The sequence below is a fragment of the Engystomops pustulosus genome, chromosome 11 (genome assembly GCF_040894005.1).
Source record: "Engystomops pustulosus chromosome 11, aEngPut4.maternal, whole genome shotgun sequence".
Lineage (NCBI taxonomy): Eukaryota > Metazoa > Chordata > Amphibia > Anura > Leptodactylidae > Engystomops > Engystomops pustulosus.
This window is the reverse complement of record NC_092421.1, coordinates 90,736,759-90,762,516: the sequence shown is the minus strand read 5'-3', so window position 1 is coordinate 90,762,516 and position 25,758 is coordinate 90,736,759. Positions and strand designations below refer to the sequence as shown.

General features: G+C 52.4%; 1 protein-coding gene across 1 annotated transcript in view; it reads right to left on the bottom strand.

Annotated features, from left to right (window-relative positions):
• NOP2 (NOP2 nucleolar protein) overlaps positions 1-24,018 on the bottom strand; it is a 37,698-nt gene extending 13,680 nt beyond the window's left edge. The window contains exons 1-13 of the mRNA XM_072129710.1: positions 23,842-24,018; positions 21,952-22,088; positions 19,518-19,557; positions 19,352-19,432; positions 18,956-19,002; positions 18,621-18,877; positions 18,488-18,537; positions 16,208-16,302; positions 15,862-16,058; positions 15,697-15,786; positions 11,270-11,357; positions 11,050-11,190; positions 10,706-10,845 (exon numbers count right to left, since the gene is read on the bottom strand). Coding sequence (XP_071985811.1) covers positions 10,706-10,845; positions 11,050-11,190; positions 11,270-11,357; positions 15,697-15,786; positions 15,862-16,058; positions 16,208-16,302; positions 18,488-18,537; positions 18,621-18,877; positions 18,956-19,002; positions 19,352-19,432; positions 19,518-19,557; positions 21,952-22,060 — 1,335 coding nt within the window. The 5' untranslated portion in view covers positions 22,061-22,088; positions 23,842-24,018. The remainder of the gene's footprint in view (positions 1-10,705; positions 10,846-11,049; positions 11,191-11,269; positions 11,358-15,696; positions 15,787-15,861; positions 16,059-16,207; positions 16,303-18,487; positions 18,538-18,620; positions 18,878-18,955; positions 19,003-19,351; positions 19,433-19,517; positions 19,558-21,951; positions 22,089-23,841) is intronic.
• Between the last annotated feature and the right edge of the window lie 1,740 nt (positions 24,019-25,758).

Sequence of the window (25,758 nt, the reverse complement as noted above, 5' to 3'; positions counted from 1 at the left end):
TCTCCCGTTCCACCACATCCCAAAGATGCTCTATTGGATTGAGATCTGGTGACTGTGGAGCCAATTTTGTCCAGTGACCTCATTGTCATGTTCAAGAAACCAGTCTGAGATGCTTCCAGCTTTATGACATGGCGCATTATCCTGCTGAAAGTAGCCATCAGATGTTACAGGGTACATTGTGCTCATAAAGGGATGGACATGGGCAGCAACAATACTCAGGTAGGCTGTGGCGTTACCACCATGACACCACCACCACCAGCCTGACCCGCTGATACAAGGCAGGATGGATCCATGACACCACCACCACCACCAGCCTGACCCGCTGATACAAGGCAGGATGGATCCATGACACCACCACCACCACCAGCCTGACCCGATGATACAAGGCAGGATGGATCCATGACACCACCACCACCAGCCTGAGCCGCTGATACAAGGCAGGATGGATCCATGACACCACCACCACCAGCCTGAGCCGCTGATACAAGGCAGGATGGATCCATGACACCACCACCACCAGCCTGACCCGCTGATACAAGGCAGGATGGATCCATGACACCACCACCACCAGACTGAGCCGCTGATACAAGGCAGGATGGATCCATGACACCACCACCACCAGCCTGACCCGCTGATACAAGGCAGGATGGATCCATGACACCACCACCACCAGCCTGAGCCGCTGATACAAGGCAGGATGGATCCATGACACCACCACCACCAGCCTGACCCGCTGATACAAGGCAGGATGGATCCATGACACCACCACCAGCAGCCTGAGCCGCTGATACAAGGCAGGATGGATCCATGACACCAGCACCACCAGCCTGACCCGCTGATACAAGGCAGGATGGATCCATGACACCACCACCATCAGCCTGACCCGCTGATACAAGGCAGGATGGATCCATGACACCACCACCACCAGCCTGAGCCGCTGATACAAGGCAGGATGGATCCATGACACCACCACCACCAGCCTGAGCCGCTGATACAAGGCAGGATGGATCCATGACACCACCACCACCAGCCTGACCCGCTGATACAAGGCAGGATGGATCCATGACACCACCACCACCAGCCTGAGCCGCTGATACAAGGCAGGATGGATCCATGACACCACCACCACCAGCCTGAGCCGCTGATACAAGGCAGGATGGATCCATGACACCACCACCACCAGCCTGACCCGCTGATACAAGGCAGGATGGATCCATGACACCACCACCACCAGCCTGACCCGCTGATACATGGCAGGATGGATCCATGACACCAGCACCACCAGCCTGAGCCGCTGATACAAGGCAGGATGGATCCATGACACCACCAGCACCAGCCTGAGCCGCTGATACAAGGCAGGATGGATCCATGACACCAGCACCACCAGCCTGACCCGCTGATACAAGGCAGGATGGATCCATGACACCACCACCACCAGCCTGACCCGCTGATACAAGGCAGGATGGATCCATGACACCACCAGCCTGACCCGCTGATACAAGGCAGGATGGATCCATGACACCACCACCACCAGCCTGACCCGCTGATACAAGGCAGGATGGATCCATGACACCACCACCAGCCTGAGCCGCTGATACAAGGCAGGATGGATCCATGACACCACCACCACCAGCCTGAGCCGCTGATACAAGGCAGGATGGATCCATGACACCACCACCACCAGCCTGAGCCGCTGATACAAGGCAGGATGGATCCATGACACCACCACCACCAGCCTGACCCGCTGATACAAGGCAGGATGGATCCATGACACCACCACCACCAGCCTGAGCCGCTGATACAAGGCAGGATGGATCCATGACACCACCACCACCAGCCTGACCCGCTGATACAAGGCAGGATGGATCCATGACACCACCACCACCAGCCTGAGCCGCTGATACAAGGCAGGATGGATCCATGACACCACCACCACCAGCCTGAGCCGCTGATACAAGGCAGGATGGATCCATGACACCAGCACCACCAGCCTGAGCCGCTGATACAAGGCAGGATGGATCCATGACACCACCACCACCAGCCTGAGCCGCTGATACAAGGCAGGATGGATCCATGACACCACCACCACCAGCCTGACCCGCTGATACAAGGCAGGATGGATCCATGACACCACCACCACCAGCCTGAGCCGCTGATACAAGGCAGGATGGATCCATGACACCACCACCACCAGCCTGACCCGCTGATACAAGGCAGGATGGATCCATGACACCACCACCACCAGCCTGGCCCGCTGATACAAGGCAGGATGGATCCATGACACCACCACCACGAGCCTGACCCGCTGATACAAGGCAGGATGGATCCATGACACCACCACCACCAGCCTGAGCCGCTGATACAAGGCAGGATGGATCCATGACACCAGCACCACCAGCCTGAGCCGCTGATACAAGGCAGGATGGATCCATGACACCACCACCACCAGCCTGACCCGCTGATACAAGGCAGGATGGATCCATGACACCACCACCACCAGCCTGACCCGCTGATACAAGGCAGGATGGATCCATGACACCACCACCACCAGCCTGAGCCACTGATACAAGGCAGGATGGATCCATGACACCAGCACCACCAGCCTGACCCGCTGATACAAGGCAGGATGGATCCATGACACCACCACCACCAGCCTGACCCGCTGATACAAGGCAGGATGGATCCATGACACCACCACCACCAGCCTGAGCCGCTGATACAAAGCAGGATGGATCCATGACACCACCACCACCAGCCTGACCCGCTGATACAAGGCAGGATGGATCCATGACACCACCAGCACCAGCCTGACCCGCTGATACAAGGCAGGATGGATCCATGACACCAGCACCACCAGCCTGACCCGCTGATACAAGGCAGGATGGATCCATGACACCAGCACCACCAGCCTGAGCCGCTGATACAAGGCAGGATGGATCCATGACACCACCACCACCAGCCTGACCCGCTGATACAAGGCAGGATGGATCCATGACACCAGCACCACCAGCCTGACCCGCTGCTACAAGGCAGGATGGATCCATGACACCACCACCACCAGCCTGACCCGCTGATACAAGGCAGGATGGATCCATGACACCACCAGCACCATCCTGACCCCCTGATACAAGGCAGGATGGATCCATGACACCACCACCACCAGCCTGAGCCGCTGATACAAGGCAGGATGGATCCATGACACCACCACCACCAGCCTGAGCCGCTGATACAAGGCAGGATGGATCCATGACACCAGCACCACCAGCCTGACCCGCTGATACAAGGCAGGATGGATCCATGACACCACCACCACCAGCCTGAGCCGCTGATACAAGGCAGGATGGATCCATGACACCACCACCACCAGCCTGACCCGCTGATACAAGGCAGGATGGATCCATGACACTACCACCACCAGCCTGACCCGCTGATACAAGGCAGGATGGATCCATGACACCACCACCACCAGCCTGACCCGCTGATACAAGGCAGGATGGATCCATGACACCACCAGCACCAGCCTGAGCCGCTGATACAAGGCAGGATGGATCCATGACACCACCACCACCAGCCTGAGCCGCTGATACAAGGCAGGATGGATCCATGACACCAGCACCACCAGCCTGAGCCGCTGATACAAGGCAGGATGGATCCATGACACCACCAGCACCAGCCTGAGCCGCTGATACAAGGCAGGATGGATCCATGACACCACCACCACCAGCCTGAGCCGCTGATACAAGGCAGGATGGATCCATGACACCACCACCACCAGCCTGAGCCGCTGATACAAGGCAGGATGGATCCATGACACCACCAGCACCAGCCTGAGCCGCTGATACAAGGCAGGATGGATCCATGACACCACCACCACCAGCCTGACCCGCTGATACAAGGCAGGATGGATCCATGACACCACCACCACCAGCCTGAGCCGCTGATACAAGGCAGGATGGATCCATGACACCACCACCACCAGCCTGAGCCGCTGATACAAGGCAGGATGGATCCATGACACCAGCACCACCAGCCTGAGCCGCTGATACAAGGCAGGATGGATCCATGACACCACCACCACCAGCCTGACCCGCTGATACAAGGCAGGATGGATCCATGACACCAGCACCACCAGCCTGAGCCGCTGATACAAGGCAGGATGGATCCATGACACCACCACCACCAGCCTGACCCGCTGATACAAGGCAGGATGGATCCATGACACCAGCACCACCAGCCTGACCCGCTGATACAAGGCAGGATGGATCCATGACACCACCACCACCAGCCTGACCCACTGATACAAGGCAGGATGGATCCATGACACCACCACCACCAGCCTGACCCGCTGATACAAGGCAGGATGGATCCATGACACCACCACCACCAGCCTGAGCCGCTGATACAAGGCAGGATGGATCCATGACACCAGCACCACCAGCCTGACCCGCTGATACAAGGCAGGATGGATCCATGACACCACCACCACCAGCCTGAGCCGCTGATACAAGGCAGGATGGATCCATGACACCACCACCACCAGCCTGACCCGCTGATACAAGGCAGGATGGATCCATGACACCACCACCACCAGCCTGACCCGCTGATACAAGGCAGGATGGATCCATGACACCACCACCACCAGCCTGAGCCGCTGATACAAGGCAGGATGGATCCATGACACCACCACCACCAGCCTGAGCCGCTGATACAAGGCAGGATGGATCCATGACACCACCACCACCAGCCTGAGCCGCTGATACAAGGCAGGAGGGATCCATGACACCAGCACCACCAGCCTGAGCCGCTGATACAAGGCAGGATGGATCCATGACACCAGCACCACCAGCCTGACCCGCTGATACAAGGCAGGATGGATCCATGACACCACCACCACCAGCCTGAGCCGCTGATACATGGCAGGATGGATCCATGACACCACCACAACCACCAGCCTGAGCCGCTGATACAAGGCAGGATGGATCCATGACACCACCACCACCAGCCTGACCCGCTGATACAAGGCAGGATGGATCCATGACACCACCACCCCCAGCCTGACCCGCTGATACAAGGTAGGATGGATCCATGACACCACCACCACCAGCCTGAGCCGCTGATACAAGGCAGGATGGATCCATGACACCACCACCACCAGCCTGACCCGCTGATACAAGGCAGGATGGATCCATGACACCACCACCACCACCAGCCTGACCCGCTGATACAAGGCAGGATGGATCCATGACACCACCACCACCAGCCTGAGCCGCTGATACAAGGCAGGATGGATCCATGACACCAGCACCACCAGCCTGAGCCGCTGATACAAGGCAGGATGGATCCATGACACCACCACCACCAGCCTGAGCCGCTGATACAAGGCAGGATGGATCCATGACACCACCACCACCAGCCTGACCCGCTGATACAAGGCAGGATGGATCCATGACACCACCACCACCAGCCTGACCCGCTGATACAAGGCAGGATGGATCCATGACACCACCACCACCAGCCTGAGCCGCTGATACAAGGCAGGATGGATCCATGACACCACCACCACCAGCCTGACCCGCTGATACAAGGCAGGATGGATCCATGACACCACCACCACCAGCCTGAGCCGCTGATACAAGGCAGGATGGATCCATGACACCACCACCACCAGCCTGAGCCGCTGATACAAGGCAGGATGGATCCATGACACCAGCACCACCAGCCTGACCCGCTGATACAAGGCAGGATGGATCCATGACACCACCACCACCAGCCTGACCCGCTGATACAAGGCAGGATGGATCCATGACACCACCACCACCAGCCTGACCCACTGATACAAGGCAGGATGGATCCATGACACCACCACCACCAGCCTGACCCGCTGATACAAGGCAGGATGGATCCATGACACCACCACCAGCCTGACCCGCTGATACAAGGCAGGATGGATCCATGACACCACCACCAGCACCAGCCTGAGCCGCTGATACAAGGCAGGATGGATCCATGACACCACCAGCACCAGCCTGAGCCGCTGATACAAGGCAGGATGGATCCATGACACCACCACCAGCACCAGCCTGAGCCGCTGATACAAGGCAGGATGGATCCATGACACCACCAGCACCAGCCTGAGCCGCTGATACAAGGCAGGATGGATCCATGACACCACCACCACCAGCCTGAGCCGCTGATACAAGGCAGGATGGATCCATGACACCAGCACCACCAGCCTGAGCCGCTGATACAAGGCAGGATGGATCCATGACACCACCACCACCAGCCTGAGCCGCTGATACAAGGCAGGATGGATCCATGACACCACCACCACCAGCCTGACCCGCTGATACAAGGCAGGATGGATCCATGACACCACCACCACCAGCCTGAGCCGCTGATACAAGGCAGGATGGATCCATGACACCACCACCACCAGCCTGACCCGCTGATACAAGGCAGGATGGATCCATGACACCACCACCACCAGCCTGAGCCGCTGATACAAGGCAGGATGGATCCATGACACCACCACCACCAGCCTGAGCCGCTGATACAAGGCAGGATGGATCCATGACACCAGCACCACCAGCCTGACCCGCTGATACAAGGCAGGATGGATCCATGACACCACCACCAGCCTGACCCGCTGATACAAGGCAGGATGGATCCATGACACCACCACCACCAGCCTGAGCCACTGATACAAGGCAGGATGGATCCATGACACCACCACCACCAGCCTAAGCCGCTGATACAAGGCAGGATGGATCCATGACACCAGCACCACCAGCCTGAGCCGCTGATACAAGGCAGGATGGATCCATGACACCACCACCAGCCTGAGCCGCTGATACAAGGCAGGATGGATCCATGACACCAGCACCACCACCAGCCTGACCCGCTGATACAAGGCAGGATGGATCCATGACACCACCACCACCAGCCTGACCCGCAGATACAAGGCAGGATGGATCCATGACACCAGCACCACCAGCCTGAGCCGCTGATACAAGGCAGGATGGATCCATGACACCACCAGCACCAGCCTGAGCCGCTGATACAAGGCAGGATGGATCCATGACACCACCACCACCAGCCTGACCCGCTGATACAAGGCAGGATGGATCCATGACACCACCACCACCACCAGCCTGAGCCGCTGATACAAGGCAGGATGGATCCATGACACCACCACCACCAGCCTGACCCGCTGATACAAGGCAGGATGGATCCATGACACCACCACCACCAGCCTGAGCCGCTGATACAAGGCAGGATGGATCCATGACACCACCACCACCAGCCTGACCCGCTGATACAAGGCAGGATGGATCCATGACACCACCACCACCAGCCTGAGCCGCTGATACAAGGCAGGATGGATCCATGACACCACCACCACCAGCCTGAGCCGCTGATACAAGGCAGGATGGATCCATGACACCACCACCACCAGCCTGAGCCGCTGATACAAGGCAGGATGGATCCATGACACCACCACCACCAGCCTGACCCGCTGATACAAGGCAGGATGGATCCATGACACCAGCACCACCAGCCTGAGCCGCTGATACAAGGCAGGATGGATCCATGACACCACCACCACCAGCCTGAGCCGCTGATACAAGGCAGGATGGATCCATGACACCAGCACCACCAGCCTGACCCGCTGATACAAGGCAGGATGGATCCATGACACCACCACCACCAGCCTGACCCGCTGATACAAGGCAGGATGGATCCATGACACCACCACCACCAGCCTGAGCCGCTGATACAAGGCAGGATGGATCCATGACACCACCACCACCAGCCTGAGCCGCTGATACAAGGCAGGATGGATCCATGACACCAGCACCACCAGCCTGAGCCGCTGATACAAGGCAGGATGGATCCATGACACCACCACCACCAGCCTGACCCGCTGATACAAGGCAGGATGGATCCATGACACCAGCACCACCAGCCTGACCCGCTGATACAAGGCAGGATGGATCCATGACACCACCACCACCAGCCTGACCCGCTGATACAAGGCAGGATGGATCCATGACACCACCACCACCAGCCTGACCCGCTGATACAAGGCAGGATGGATCCATGACACCACCACCACCAGCCTGACCCGCTGATACAAGGCAGGATGGATCCATGACACCACCACGACCAGCCTGACCCGCTGATACAAGGCAGGATGGATCCATGACACCAGCACCACCAGCCTGAGCCGCTGATACAAGGCAGGATGGATCCATGACACCAGCACCACCAGCCTGAGCCGCTGATACAAGGCAGGATGGATCCATGACACCACCAGCACCAGCCTGAGCCGCTGATACAAGGCAGGATGGATCCATGACACCACCACCACCAGCCTGAGCCGCTGATACAAGGCAGGATGGATCCATGACACCACCACCACCAGCCTGAGCCGCTGATACAAGGCAGGATGGATCCATGACACCACCACCACCAGCCTGACCCGCTGATACAAGGTAGGATGGATCCATGACACCACCACCACCAGCCTGAGCCGCTGATACAAGGCAGGATGGATCCATGACACCACCACCACCAGCCTGACCCGCTGATACAAGGCAGGATGGATCCATGACACCACCACCACCAGCCTGACCCGCTGATACAAGGCAGGATGGATCCATGACACCACCACCAGCCTGACCCGCTGATACAAGGCAGGATGGATCCATGACACCACCACCACCAGCCTGACCCGCTGATACAAGGCAGGATGGATCCATGACACCACCACCACCAGCCTGAGCCGCTGATACAAGGCAGGATGGATCCATGACACCACCACCACCAGCCTGACCCGCTGATACAAGGCAGGATGGATCCATGACACCACCACCACCAGCCTGAGCCGCTGATACAAGGCAGGATGGATCCATGACACCACCACCACCAGCCTGACCCGCTGATACAAGGTAGGATGGATCCATGACACCACCACCACCAGCCTGAGCCGCTGATACAAGGCAGGATGGATCCATGACACCACCACCACCAGCCTGACCCGCTGATACAAGGCAGGATGGATCCATGACACCACCACCACCAGCCTGACCCGCTGATACAAGGCAGGATGGATCCATGACACCACCACCAGCCTGACCCGCTGATACAAGGCAGGATGGATCCATGACACCACCACCACCAGCCTGACCCGCTGATACAAGGCAGGATGGATCCATGACACCAGCACCACCAGCCTGAGCCGCTGATACAAGGCAGGATGGATCCATGACACCACCACCACCAGCCTGACCCGCTGATACAAGGCAGGATGGATCCATGACACCACCACCACCAGCCTGACCCGCTGATACAAGGCAGGATGGATCCATGACACCACCACCACCAGCCTGAGCCGCTGATACAAGGCAGGATGGATCCATGACACCACCAGCACCAGCCTGACCCGCTGATACAAGGCAGGATGGATCCATGACACCACCACCACCAGCCTGACCCGCTGATACAAGGCAGGATGGATCCATGACACCACCACCACCAGCCTGACCCGCTGATACAAGGCAGGATGGATCCATGACACCACCACCACCAGCCTGAGCCGCTGATACAAGGCAGGATGGATCCATGCTTTCATGTTGTTGTACCAAATTCTGACCCTACCATCCGAATGTCGCAGCAGAAATCGAGACTCATCAGACCAGGCAACGTTTTTCCAATCTTCTACTGCCCAATTTCGATGAGCTTGTGCAAATTGTAGCCTCAGTTTCCTGTTCTTAGCTGAAAGGAGTGGCACCCGGTGTGGTCTTCTGCTGCTGTAGCCCATCTGCCTCAGAGTTGGACGTACTGTGCGTTCAGAGATGCTCTTCTGCCTACCTTGGTTGTAACGGGTGGCGATTTGAGTCACTGTTGCCTTTCTATCAGCTCGAACCAGTCTGCCCATTCTCCTCTGACCTCTGGCATCAACAAGGCATTTCCGCCCACAGAACTGCCGCTCACTGGATGTCTTTTCTTTTTCGGACCATTCTCTGTAAACCCTAGAGATGGTTGTGCGTGAAAATCCCAGTAGATCAGCAGTTTCTGAAATACTCAGACCAGCCCTTCTGGCACCAACAACCATGCCACGTTCAGAGGCCACAAATCACCTTTCTTCCCCATACTGATGCTCGGGAGAACTGCAGGAGATTGTTCTGACCATGTCTCCATGCCTAAATGCACTGAGTTGCTGCCATGTGATTGGCTGATTAGAAATTAAGTGTTAACGAGCAGTTGGACAGGTGTACCTACTAAAGGGGCCGGTGAGTGTATATCCCATACAGACAACACATACCCCATATAGACCCCATACAGAGAACACATACCCCATATAGACCCCATACAGACAACACATACCCCATATATATCCCATATAGAGCTCATTTGGTTCATATAAAGAAGAATGTTGCTATTGAGGCTCTCGCTATTAGAAATCCTCCCTTATTGGGGTGGGGCTTGTGGCTTCCATATGACCGGTCCTGTGTTCCGAGCCCAGCACAGAGATATTATACTCATCCCCTGAAACCTCCCGGACACCTGAGGACCAGTAGGAGCCCAAGGTCATCGAAACAGCCCAGGTCAGAGGGGGCGCCGGCGAGCCCGGGTCAGAGGGGGGCACTTAGCAGGGGGCGCTAGTGAGCCCAGAGGTGGTAGAGCTTCTCTCATGTCTGACCTTGGGGATCTGCCGACCATCGTAATTGCAGATTATGGAGTTGGTGACCCCGAGTCGGTGTAAGTTTCCCACCACACTGCGGAGACGATCGGCGTTCATGTCATTGGCGACCACCATCCCCGTGTTCTTCATCAGCTGAGCTGCGGATATGGAAGGATCGTCATGTGACTGATGCCACGGGATCACATACAACACGTGACACGCAGCCACGCACTCTCCCATGTTATGTGACTGATGCCACGGGATCACATACAGCACGTGACACGCGGCCACGGACTTTCCCATGCCATGTGACTGATGCCACGGGATCACATACAACAAGTGACACGCAGCCACGGACTCACCCATGTAACTCGTCTTCCCTCCAGGGGCGCAGCACATGTCCAGCACCCGCTCATTCTCCTGCGGAGCCAAAGCGATGACCGGCAGGAAACTGGAGGCCCCCTGCAGCATGTAATGTCCGGCCAGGTACTCGGGGGTCGCACCTGGGGGGCAATCATCAGTCACCGGATATACCGTATACACAGCTCATACACGCGTCATACACCCGCCCCGCCTACTCACCAATAGGAACATTGGAGTCATAGATCACCAGACCCGTCTTAGACCATTTACCCAGAGGATCCAGATTCACCCCACGATTTATAAGAGCCTGAAGATAATAATCCTCCAATCATACAACAAATCTGATGGTGGCGTCACATGTGCCCCGACAGTATAGGGGGCAGTATTATAGTAGTTATATTCCTGTACATAGGGGGCAGTATTATAGTAGTTATATTCTTGTACATAGGGGGCAGTATTATAGTAGTTATATTCTTGTACATAGGGGGCAGTATTATAGTAGTTATATTCCTGTACATAGGGAGCAGTATTATAGTAGTTATATTCTTGTACATAGGGGGCAGTATTATAGTAGTTATATCCCTGTACATAGGGGGCAGTATTATAGTAGTTATATCCCTGTACATAGGGGGCAGTATTATAGTAGTTATATTCCTGTACATAGGGGGCAGTATTATAGTAGTTATATTCTTGTACATAGGGGGCAGTATTATAGTAGTTATATTCTTGTACATAGGGAGCAGTATTATAGTAGTTATATTCTTGTACATAGGGGACAGTATTATAGTAGTTATATTCCTGTACATAGGAGGCAGTATTATAGTAGTTATATTCCTGTACATAGGGGGCAGTATTATAGTAGTTATATTCTTGTACATAGGGGGCAGTATTATAGTAGTTATATCCCTGTACATAGGGGGCAGTATTATAGTAGTTATATTCCTGTACATAGGGGGCAGTATTATAGTAGTTATATTCTTGTACATAGGGGGCAGTATTATAGTAGTTATATTCCTGTACATAGGGGGAAGTATTATAGTAGTTATATCCCTGTACATAGGGGTCAGTATTATAGTAGTTATATTCCTGTACATAGGGGGCAGTATTATAGTAGTTATATTCCTGTACATAGGGGGCAGTATTATAGTAGTTATATTCCTGTACATAGGGGGCAGTATTATAGTAGTTATATTCTTGTACATAGGGGGCAGTATTATAGTAGTTATATTCTTGTACATAGGGGGCAGTATTATAGTAGTTATATCCCTGTACATAGGGGGCAGTATTATAGTAGTTATATCCCTGTACATAGGGGCAGTATTATAGTAGTTATATTCCTGTACATAGGGGGCAGTATTATAGTAGTTATATCCCTGTACATAGGGGGCAGTATTATAGTAGTTATATTCTTGTACATAGGGGGCAGTATTATAGTAGTTATATTCCTGTACATAGGGGGCAGTATTATAGTAGTTATATCCCTGTACATAGGGGGCAGTATTATAGTAGTTATATTCCTGTACATAGGGGGCAGTATTATAGTAGTTATATTCCTGTACATAGGGGGCAGTATTATAGTAGTTATATTCCTGTACATAGGGGGCAGTATTATAGTAGTTATATTCCTGTACATAGGGGGCAGTATTATAGTAGTTATATTCCTGTACATAGGGGGCAGTATTATAGTAGTTGTATTCTTGTACATAGGGGGCAGTATTATAGTAGTTATATTCCTGTACATAGGGGGCAGTATTATAGTAGTTATATTCCTGTACATAGGGGGCAGTATTATAGTAGTTATATTCCTGTACATAGGGGGCAGTATTATAGTAGTTATATTCTTGTACATAGGGGGCAGTATTATAGTAGTTATATTCTTGTACATAGGGGGCAGTATTATAGTAGTTATATTCTTGTACATAGGGGGCAGTATTATAGTAGTTATATTCTTGTACATAGGGAGCAGTATTATAGTAGTTATATTCTTGTACATAGGGGACAGTATTATAGTAGTTATATTCCTGTACATAGGAGGCAGTATTATAGTAGTTATATTCCTGTACATAGGGGGCAGTATTATAGTAGTTATATTCTTGTACATAGGGGGCAGTATTATAGTAGTTATATCCCTGTACATAGGGGGCAGTATTATAGTAGTTATATTCCTGTACATAGGAGGCAGTATTATAGTAGTTATATCCCTGTACATAGGGGGCAGTATTATAGTAGTTATATTCCTGTACATAGGGGGCAGTATTATAGTAGTTATATTCTTGTACATAGGGGGCAGTATTATAGTAGTTATATTCCTGTACATAGGGGCAGTATTATAGTAGTTATATTCTTGTACATAGGGGGAAGTATTATAGTAGTTATATCCCTGTACATAGGGGTCAGTATTATAGTAGTTATATTCCTGTACATAGGGGGCAGTATTATAGTAGTTATATTCCTGTACATAGGGGGCAGTATTATAGTAGTTATATTCCTGTACATAGGGGGCAGTATTATAGTAGTTATATTCCTGTACATAGGGGGCAGTATTATAGTAGTTATATTCTTGTACATAGGGGGCAGTATTATAGTAGTTATATTCTTGTACATAGGGGGCAGTATTATAGTAGTTATATCCCTGTACATAGGGGGCAGTATTATAGTAGTTATATCCCTGTACATAGGGGCAGTATTATAGTAGTTATATTCCTGTACATAGGGGGCAGTATTATAGTAGTTATATTCCTGTACATAGGGGGCAGTATTATAGTAGTTATATTCTTGTACATAGGGGCAGTATTATAGTAGTTATATTCCTGTACATAGGGGCAGTATTATAGTAGTTATATCCCTGTACATAGGGGCAGTATTATAGTAGTTATATTCTTGTACATAGGGGCAGTATTATAGTAGTTATATTCTTGTACATAGGGGGCAGTATTATAGTAGTTATATTCCTGTACATAGGGGGCAGTATTATAGTAGTTATATTCCTGTACATAGGGGGCAGTATTATAGTAGGTATATTCCTGTACATAGGGGGCAGTATTATAGTAGTTATATCCCTGTACATAGGGGCAGTATTATAGTAGTTATATTCCTGTACATAGGGGCAGTATTATAGTAGTTATATCCCTGTACATAGGGGGCAGTATTATAGTAGTTATATTCCTGTACATAGGGGGCAGTATTATAGTAGTTATATTCCTGTACATAGGGGGCAGTATTATAGTAGTTATATCCCTGTACATAGGGGGCAGTATTATAGTAGTTATATTCCTGTACATAGGGGGCAGTATTATAGTAGTTATATTCCTGTACATAGGGGGCAGTATTATAGTAGTTATATTCCTGTACATGGGGGGCAGTATTATAGTAGTTATATTCTTGTACATAGGGGGTAGTATTATAGTAGTTATATCCTTGTACATAGGGGGCAGTATTATAGTAGTTATATTCCTGTACATAGGGGGCAGTATTATAGTAGTTATATTCCTGTACATAGGGGGCAGTATTATAGTAGTTATATTCCTGTACATGGGGGGCAGTATTATAGTAGTTATATTCTTGTACATAGGGAGCAGTATTATAGTAGTTATATTCCTGTACATAGGGGGCAGTATTATAGTAGTTATATTCTTGTACATAGGGGGCAATATTATAGTAGTTATATTCCTGTACATAGGTGGCAGTATTATAGTAGTTATATTCTTGTACATAGGGGGCAGTATTATAGTAGTTATATTCCTGTACATAGGGGGCAGTATTATAGTAGTTGTATTCTTGTACATAGGGGGCAGTATTATAGTAGTTATATTCCTGTACATAGGGGGCAGTATTATAGTAGTTATATCCCTGTACATAGAGGGCAGTATTATAGTAGTTATATTCCTGTACATAGGGAGCAGTATTATAGTAGTTATATTCCTGTACATAGAGGGCAGTATTATAGTAGTTATATTCCTGTATATAGGGGGCAGTATTATAGTAGTTATATTCTTGTACATAGGGGGCAGTATTATAGTAGTTATATTCCTTTATATAGGGGGCAGTATTATAGTAGATATATACCTGTACATAGGAGGCAGTATTATAGTAGTTATATTGCTGTACATAGGGGGCAGTATTATAGTAGTTATATTCTTGTACATAGGGGGCAGTATTATAGTAGTTATATTCCTGTACATAGGGGGCAGTATTATAGTAGTTATATTCCTGTACATAGGGGGCAGTATTATAGTAGTTATATTCCTGTACATAGGGGGCAGTATTATAGTAGTTATATTCCTGTACATAGGGGGCAGTATTATAGTAGTTATATTCTTGTACATAGGGGGCAGTATTATAGTAGTTATATTCCTGTACATAGGGGGCAGTATTATAGTAGTTATATTCTTGTACATAGGGGGCAGTATTATAGTAGTTATATTCTTGTACATAGGGGGCAGTATTATAGTAGTTATATTCCTGTACATAGGGGGCAGTATTATAGTAGTTATATTCCTGTACATAGGGGGCAGTATTATAGTAGTTATATTCCTGTACATAGGGGGCAGTATTATAGTAGTTATATTCCTGTACATAGGGGGCAGTATTATAGTAGTTATATTCCTGTACATAGGGGGCAGTATTATTATAGAAGGGATACATACCTGCGCCAGGTCACGTCTTCTGGTCTTTAATGTGTTGGTTCTGATGGTTATTGGACGCTGAACTTCACAGGACTCCAGAAAGTCGACAAACTTCATGAATATTAGAGAGGTGTAAGTATAGGGAGATGTCGCTGCGCACATTATACGTTATATTTGTGTTCTCACCTCTGACACGGGAAACAGGTCGCTGAGCGTCTCTATCATGTGGTTGCTGTAGCTGTAGTAGGTGGCCAGGTCCCGGTGGAGCACAGTGAGATATTCCTGCCTTGAATACTGACCCCCACGTTTGGCAAAGTCTTGTAAAACCGCTACGATATCCTTGATGCGTTCCTGAACACTGTTGAGGTCCAGGGGTGCAGAGACTGCAGAGTGATGTAAGGAGTCGACAGAACAGCGGTGTACAGACCTAGTGGATCAGCACCAAACCGGGCCACATGCTCATATATAACCCTCCCCCATCCTCAGATATGTGGGACCTGGAGACCCCCCCAGGGGTCACATGGAAGGATACGCTGGTTCTCCATCTCCTCCGCGGAGGGTAAAGTGACAAACTCATCGGCGTCCACATTCAGCGTAATGTCCGCTTCATCCTCCTCTGCCTTTACTCTATATAACAAAAGGTAATTATTTGTATGTTGTGTAATATACAGAGAGAGACGGTATATACATCTGTGTGTGTGTAAGGGCAGGGAGCGTCCCTATGGAGCAGGGGGAAGGGGGAGGAAGGGCAGGGAGCGTCCCTATGGAGCAGGGGGAAGGGGGAGGAAGGGCAGGGAGCGTCCCTATGGAGCAGGGGGAAGGGGGAGGAAGGGCAGGGAGCGTCCCTATGGAGCAGGGGGAAGGGGGAGGAAGGGCAGGGAACGTCCCTATGGAGCAGGGGGAAGGGGGAGGAAGGGCAGGGAGCGTCCCTATGGAGCAGGGGGAAGGGGGAGGAAGGGCAGGGAGCGTCCCTATGGAGCAGGGGGAAGGGGGAGGAAGGGCAGGGAGCGTCCCTATGGAGCAGGGGGAAGGGGGAGGAAGGGCAGGGAGCGTCCCTATGGAGCAGGGGGAAGGGGGAGGAAGGGCAGGGAGCGTCCCTATGGAGCAGGGGGAAGGGGGAGGAAGGGCAGGGAGCGTCCCTATGGAGCAGGGGGAAGGGGGAGGAAGGGCAGGGAGCGTCCCTATGGAGCAGGGGGATGGGGGAGGAAGGGCAGGGAGCGTCACTATGGAGCAGGGGGAAGGGGGAGGAAGGGCAGGGAGCGTCCCTATGGAGCAGGGGGAAGGGGGAGGAAGGGCAGGGAGCGTCCCTATGGAGCAGGGGGAAGGGGGAGGAAGGGCAGGGAGCGTCCCTATGGAGCAGGGGGAAGGGGGAGGAAGGGCAGGGAGCGTCCCTATGGAGCAGGGGGATGGGGGAGGAAGGGCAGGGAGCGTCACTATGGAGCAGGGGGATGGGGGAGGAAGGGCAGGGAGCGTCACTATGGAGCAGGGGGAAGGGGGAGGAAGGGCAGGGAGCGTCCCTATGGAGCAGGGGGAAGGGGGAGGAAGGGCAGGGAGCGTCCCTATGGAGCAGGGGGAAGGGGGAGGAAGGGCAGGGAGCGTCCCTATGGAGCAGGGGGAAGGGGGAGGAAGGGCAGGGAGCGTCCCTATGGAGCAGGGGGAAGGGGGAGGAAGGGCAGGGAGCGTCCCTATGGAGCAGGGGGAGGAAGGGCAGGGAGCGTCCCTATGGAGCAGGGGGATGGGGGAGGAAGGGCAGGGAGCGTCACTATGGAGCAGGGGGATGGGGGAGGAAGGGCAGGGAGCGTCCCTATGGAGCAGGGGGAAGGGGGAGGAAGGGCAGGGAGCGTCACTATGGAGCAGGGGGAAGGGGGAGGAAGGGCAGGGAGCGTCACTATGGAGCAGGGGGAAGGGGGAGGAAGGGCAGGGAGCGTCACTATGGAGCAGGGGGAAGGGGGAGGAAGGGCAGGGAGCGTCACTATGGAGCAGGGGGAAGGGGGAGGAAGGGCAGGGAGCGTCCCTATGGAGCAGGGGGAAGGGGGAGGAAGGGCAGGGAGCGTCCCTATGGAGCAGGGGGATGGGGGAGGAAGGGCAGGGAGCGTCACTATGGAGCAGGGGGATGGGGGAGGAAGGGCAGGGAGCGTCCCTATGGAGCAGGGGGAAGGGGGAGGAAGGGCAGGGAGCGTCACTATGGAGCAGGGGGAAGGGGGAGGAAGGGCAGGGAGCGTCACTATGGAGCAGGGGGAAGGGGGAGGAAGGGCAGGGAGCGTCCCTATGGAGCAGGGGGAAGGGGGAGGAAGGGCAGGGAGCGTCACTATGGAGCAGGGGGAAGGGGGAGGAAGGGCAGGGAGCGTCACTATGGAGCAGGGGGAAGGGGGAGGAAGGGCAGGGAGCGTCCCTATGGAGCAGGGGGAAGGGGGAGGAAGGGCAGGGAGCGTCCCTATGGAGCAGGGGGATGGGGGAGGAAGGGCAGGGAGCGTCACTATGGAGCAGGGGGATGGGGGAGGAAGGGCAGGGAGCGTCCCTATGGAGCAGGGGGAAGGGGGAGGAAGGGCAGGGAGCGTCACTATGGAGCAGGGGGAAGGGGGAGGAAGGGCAGGGAACGTCCCTATGGAGCAGGGGGAAGGGGGAGGAAGGGCAGGGAGCGTCCCTATGGAGCAGGGGGAAGGGGGAGGAAGGGCAGGGAACGTCCCTATGGAGCAGGGGGAAGGGGGAGGAAGGGCAGGGAGCATCACACAAGAAATAGTAGTGAGCCCTTTATTCCTCAGGAGACGAGGAGACGAGGACAGAGTCTGTTTGACTAATTTGCAATTGTTACCTTTTACTCTTTTTCTTCTGTCTCTCTGCAGCTTTCTCAATCGGGAGAAGCTTAAAGGGTTAAAAAGTGAAGATATTTATTACAAATAAACCAAAACAGTAAAGCAGAAGAATAGGAAAAGTGAGCGACCTACATCATCATCATCATCATTATCACCCCCATCCTCCTCCTCCGAGGAAGAAGCACCATAGTCGTCCAGCAGGTCATCGCTGTCTGACATCTCCAGGCCTTCAGCCGGCTCCTCTTCCTCTCCTCCACTCTCCTCTTCCTCTCCTCCACTCTCCTCTTCTTCCTCCTTCTTCAGCCTCTTCACAGGTTTCAGCCACTCTGCGTTATCATCGCTGAACCCCGGCAGCTTCTTGTTCCCCGTCTGCAGAGTCTGGACATTACCTAAGACACAAGACGAGGTCACGGAGGGGAACATGTGACTGGCGTGTGCTCCGCGTGATGTGGGAGGAGCCTTCTCACCGTTCTGCCGGCTCTTCTGGGTGTCTCCGTATTGGCGTTTTGCTGCTCTGTAACACAATACAAAGTATATAAATGTTATAAAACAATCCAATCTAAATACAATGTAAACACCGGACAGCGGGGGAAGGAGTGGGCAGCAGGGGTGGCAGCAAGGGGGGGGGGGGGGGAAGGGTGGCAGCAAGGGGGGGGGGGGGGGAAGGGTGGCAGCAAGGGGGGGGGGGGAAGGGTGGCAGCAAGGGGGGGGGGGAAGGGTGGCAGCAAGGGGGGGGGGGAAGGGTGGCAGCAAGGGGGGGGGGGGGAAGGGTGGCAGCAAGGGGGGGGGGGGGAAGGTTTTCAGCAAGGGGGGGGGGGGGGGGGGAGGGTGGCAGCAGGGGGGGGGGCAGGGGTGGTCCTCACCTCTTCCTGCTGCGGCCGGACAGACGCTTCACTTCTGACTTGTGCGTCTTCTCTTCCTCCGCTTGGCGCCGTTTCGCTGCTCTGTTTCGGGTTTAAGAGAAAATCCATTAAAAGTTCAAATATTAAAATAACTTTAGTTCCTTAGAAAGAAGCGGCGGCTCCTCACCTCCTCCGGCCGTGACTGGATAGGCGTTTACCCTCAGAGTCTGTCAAAAAGGGAAGAAGAGCCAATGAAAAGGGGCAAAGAGGAGACGCCTGCGAGTCCTGCTACACCCTTTACTGAGAGGCTGCGGTGCAGCACAATGCACAGAGGTGAGAGAACAGCAGTGTGAGGACACAATCCAATACAAATCCATATATCACAGTCCTGCTGCTACTAACACCATATACAGAAGCCTGATTACACATCTCTCCAGGGACTATACATAACACTGGCTGCAGAGAGCACAGAGCACAGCAGTGTGAGGTCTGATTACACATCTCTCCAGGGACAATACATAACACTGGCTGCAGAGAGCACAGAGCACAGCAGTGTGAGGTCTGATTACACATCTCTCCAGGGACAATACATAACACTGGCTGCAGAGATCACAGAGCACAGCAGTGTGAGGTCTGATTACACATCTCTCCAGGGACTATACATAACACTGGCTGCAGAGAGCACAGAGCACAGCAGTGTGAGGTCTGATTACACATCTCTCCAGGGACAGTACATAATACTGGCTGCAGAGAGCACAGAGCACAGCAGTGTGAGGTCTGATTACACATCTCTCCAGGGACAGTACATAACACTGGCTGCAGAGTGCACAGAGCACAGCAGTGTGAGGTCTGATTACACATCTCTCCAGGGACAATACATAACACTGGCTGCAGAGAGCACAGAGCACAGCAGTGTGAGGTCTGATTACACATCTCTCCAGGGACAATACATAACACTCGCTGCAGAGAGCACGGAGCACAGCAGTGTGAGGTCTGATCACAAATCTCTCCAGGGACACTACATAACACTGGCTGCAGAGAGCACAGGGCACAGCAGCGTGAGGTCTGATTACACATCTCTCCAGGGACAATACATAACACTGGCTGCAGAGAGCACAGAGCACAGCAGTGTGAGGTCTGATTACACATCTCTCCAGGGACAGTACATAACACTGGCTGCAGAGAGCACAGAGCACAGCAGTGTGAGGTCTGATTACACATCTCTCCAGGGACAATACATAACACTGCCTGCAGAGAGCACAGAGCACAGCAGTGTGAGGTCTGATTACACATCTCTCCAGGGACAGTACATAACACTGGCTGCAGAGAGCACAGAGCACAGCAGTGTGAGGTCTGATTACACATCTCTCCAGGGACAGTACATAACACTGGCTGCAGAGAGCACAGAGCACAGCACTGTGAGGTCTGATTACACATCTCTCCAGGGACAATACATAACACTGGCTGCAGAGAGCACAGAGCACAGCAGTGTGAGGTCTGATTACACATCTCTCCAGGGACAGTACATAATACTGGCTGCAGAGAGCACAGAGCACAGCAGTGTGAGGTCTGATTACACGTCTCTCCAAGGACAATACATAACACTGGCTGCAGAGAGCACAGAGCACAGCAGTGTGAGGTCTGATTACACATCTCTCCAAGGACAATACAGAACACTGGCTGCAGAGAGCACAGAGCACAGCAGTGTGAGGTCTGATTACACATCTCTCCAGGGACAATACATAACACTGGCTGCAGAGAGCACAGAGCACAGCAGTGTGAGGTCTGATTACACATCTCTCCAGGGACAGTACATAACACTGGCTGCAGAGAGCACAGAGCACAGCAGTGTGAGGTCTGATTACACATCTCTCCAGGGACAGTACATAACACTGGCTGCAGAGAGCACAGAGCACAGCACTGTGAGGTCTGATTACACATCTCTCCAGGGACAATACATAACACTGGCTGCAGAGAGCATAGAGCACAGCAGTGTGAGGTCTGATTACACATCTCTCCAGGGACAATGCATAACACTGGCTGCAGAGAGCACAGAGCACAGCAGTGTGAGGTCTGATTACACATCTCTCCAGGGACAGTACATAATACTGGCTGCAGAGAGCACAGAGCACAGCAGTGTGAGGTCTGATTACACGTCTCTCCAAGGACAATACATAACACTGGCTGCAGAGAGCACAGAGCACAGCAGTGTGAGGTCTGATTACACATCTCTCCAAGGACAATACAGAACACTGGCTGCAGAGAGCACAGAGCACAGCAGTGTGAGGTCTGATTACACATCTCTCCAGGGACAATACATAACACTGGCTGCAGAGAGCACAGAGCACAGCAGTGTGAGGTCTGATTACACATCTCTCCAGGGACAATACATAACACTGGCTGCATAGAGCACAGCAGTGTGAGGTCTGATTACACATCTCTCCAGGGACAGTACATAACACTGGCTGCAGAGAGCACAGAGCACAGCAGCGTGAGGTCTGATTACACATCTCTCCAGGGACAATACATAACACTGGCTGCAGAGAGCACAGAGCACAGCAGGGTGAGGTCTGATTACACATCTCTCCAGGGAGCTAGCATCAATTCACTTGGAAACTCACCGCCGTCACTCAGGATTTTGCTGAGCTCATTCTCAGCTCCTGGCTGCTTTCTCGCTTTCCGACCAGGTCCTCGGGGAACTTTCCTGAGAGGGTCCAACTTCCTACCCATGATGCAATGTCAGGTAGATGGTAAGTAACTGTTAATAAAAGGTGAAGAATTAGAGAGTCTGATAGGTGTGTGACAGTAACTATAACCAGCAGAATAGTGAGTGCAGCTCTGGGGTATAATACAGGAAGTAACTCAGGATCAGTACAGGATAAGTAATGTCATGTATGTACACAGTGACTGCAGCAGCAGAATAGTGAGTGCAGCTCTGGGGTATAATACAGGATGTAACTCAGGATCAGTACAGGATAAGTAATGTCATGTATGTACACAGTGACTGCACCAGCAGCAGAATAGTGAGTGCAGCTCTGGGGTATAATACAGGATGTAACTCAGGATCAGTACAGGATAAGTAATGTCATGTATGTACAGTGACTGCACCAGCAGCAGAATAGTGAGTGCAGCTCTGGAGTATAATACAGGATGTAACTCAGGATCAGTACAGGATAAATAATGTCATGTATGTACACAGTGACTGCACCAGCAGCAGAATAGTGAGTGCAGCTCTGGGGTATAATACAGGATGTAACTCAGGATCAGTACAGGATAAGTAATGTCATGTATGTACACAGTGACTGCACCAGCAGCAGAATAGTGAGTGCAGCTCTGGGGTATAATACAGGATGTAACTCAGGATCAGTACAGGATAAGTAATGTCATGTATGTACACAGTGACTGCACCAGCAGCAGAATAGTGAGTGCAGCTCTGGGGTATAATACAGGATGTAACTCAGGATCAGTACAGGATAAGTAATGTCATGTATGTACAGTGACTGCACCAGCAGCAGAATAGTGAGTGCAGCTCTGGGGTATAATACAGGATGTAACTCAGGATCAGTACAGGATAAGTAATGTCATGTATGTACACAGTGACTGCACCAGTAGCAGAATAGTGAGTGCAGCTCTGGGGTATAATACAGGATGTAACTCAGGATCAGTACAGGATAAGTAATGTCATGTATGTACACAGTGACTGCACCAGCAGCAGAATAGTGAGTGCAGCTCTGGGGTATAATACAGGATGTAACTCAGGATCAGTACAGGATAAGTAATGTCATGTATGTACACAGTGACTGCACCAGCAGCAGAATAGTGAGTGCAGCTCTGGAGTATAATACAGGATGTAACTCAGGATCAGTACAGGATAAGTAATGTCATGTATGTACACAGTGACTGCACCAGCAGCAGAATAGTGAGTGCAGCTCTGGGGTATAATACAGGATGTAACTCAGGATCAGTACAGGATAAGTAATGTCATGTATGTACACAGTGACTGCACCAGCAGCAGAATAGTGAGTGCAGTTCTGGAGTATAATACAATGCTTCCCCCTCTCTGCTATTATTATCTGGTATGTATAATAGTGTGAGGCGTCTCTGTGCTGCCTGGATTTAGTTCAGTCCTCCGGCTGCGCGAAGTGCTGAGGGGGAAACAGTGTAACGGCCTGTGAAGCTACGGCATAGATGGGCTCTAAGAACACCCCCGGAGCCCTTCTGGCTCGTCAGCAGGATGATAAAAGTTGATTTCAGAAGGAGAGGTGATGGATAAGAAATACAAGACTCCCGGGATGAGGATCGGTGTCCGGGAGAGTCCAGTGGATCCGGCGGGGGTGCAGCCCATCCTCCCCACGTGGCCGCACTTGCCCCTCCGCCCTTTGCTTATGACTAAAGTTTAGAACGTTAAGAAAAAGATGCAGACGTTTAGACAAATATTTGATATTAAGTTATCAGCCCCGCCCCCTCTCTATCAGTGCCCCCGCTCGTGGCCCGGGACTCGCCGCCCGTACCTGAGACCGCAGCCCGGATCGTCGCTTCTGCTGCTTCACGTGTTCCTGGAGGAGTCGCCTACTGATGACGTCACAGCCCACGTTGCCGCGACAGAGTGACGAGTGTGATCACATGACAGAAACAAACGCAAAAACATGGGACGCACGGTTTGCTTTGTCCCTCAGCAGCTTCCGTACAATGGTTTGCATTACATCTGTTTGATCTGCAAGAAAATGGCGATACTTCCTGCAGCGCGGGGACATGGCGCCCTCTAGTGTCAGAGGGACTGTGCCCCTTCTTCCGGTGACAAGTTCCCGGTTAACCCCTTGTGTTTCACATCGTTCTGCAGAAACAATTGACATTTTCCAAAGCAATTATGCAGTTTTTTCTTGAAGGCAACTGCTGGGAGTTGTAGTTCTTCCTGCAGATTTTATTTATTGATCAAAAGTTTTTCAGCGTCACATTACCGTGTAGTTGCGATATTTTGTGCTTCGTGATCCATAAATCTTATTGATAAACTTCAATCTTTGTGGAGGTCAAAATGAAACAAATCAAAGTTTTAACCCCTTAGTGCCGCACTAGTACGAGGCGCTGGGGCTCATCCGTGTCACCAGGTCACGTGGCGTGGGACAGAGGCAGGAGAACCCGACCAGTCGCATCGCTTTTCCTCTCTGATCCCTATTGATCCCTATCTCTTCCCTCTGGCGTCCTGCGTGATATCACTTGTCTTCCGTTTTCCCATCTCCTGCGCCGTGTGAAGAGGAGCGGTAGTGCGGTCGTCTTAGGGCGAGCTCGCGGCATCTGTAGAGCCTTTCTGCGCGGTGCACGTAGGGTTTCTGTTTGGTGTCTGGTATTTTTTCCAGAGCGCTGTAGGTGTCCCTGTAGTTGTACTTATCTATCTTCTGTCTGTCCGTGTGCTTTGGTGCGTTATTTCATTTTTTCCCGGTATTTGGGCGCACATTTTCCTGGTGCACATTCTTATTTCCTTTTGTGCAATGTCTCAGAGGACGCGCCCCGTGCTGGAGGCAAGTTACCCGATGTTACCCATCATCATCCTCCTGCTGAAAGGACCCCGAGAAGGGCCGCAGGGTTCCTCTGCCTGGGACTTCCACTGACCCCACATGGGGAGCCCCAAATAATTAAACCCCTCAGGTCCCCAACTTTTTTCTTCCTCCCGATGCATGTAAGTGCATTGTCCGTGTATAATGCGCTGTGTGGGGAGTCACTAAGATTGCGCCCCTGATATCCTGCATGTGTCACTTCCCCGCTCAGGTCCCTGGAGTTCACCTTCTTCTTCCTGGTGCATGTAAGTGCATTGTCCGTGTATAATGCGCTGTGCGGGGAGTCACTAAGATCGTGCCCCGATATCCTGCATGTGTCGCTTCCCCGCTCAGGTCCCCGGGGTTCACCTTCTTCCTCCCGGTGCATGTAAGTGCATTGTCCGTGTATAATGCGCTGTGCGGGGAGTCACTAAGATCCTGCACCCGATATCCTGCATGTGTCGCTTCCCCGCTCAGGTCCCTGGAGTTCACCTTCTTCTTCCTGGTGCATGTAAGTGCATTGTCCATGTATAATGCGCTGTGCGGGGAGTCACTAAGATTCTGCACCCGATATCCTGCATGTGTCGCTTCCCCACTCAGGTCCCTGGAGTTCACCTTCTTCCTCCCGGTGCATGTAAGTGCATTGTCCGTGTATAATGCGCTGTGCGGGGAGTCACTAAGATCCTGCCCCCGATATCCTGCATGTGTCGCTTCCCCGCTCAGGTCCCTGGAGTTCACCTTCTTCTTCCTGGTGCATGTAAGTGCATTGTCCGTGTATAATGCGCTGTGCGGGGAGTCACTAAGATCGTGCCCCGATATCCTGCATGTGTCGCTTCCCCGCTCAGGTCCCCGGGGTTCACCTTCTTCCTCCCGGTGCATGTAAGTGCATTGTCCGTG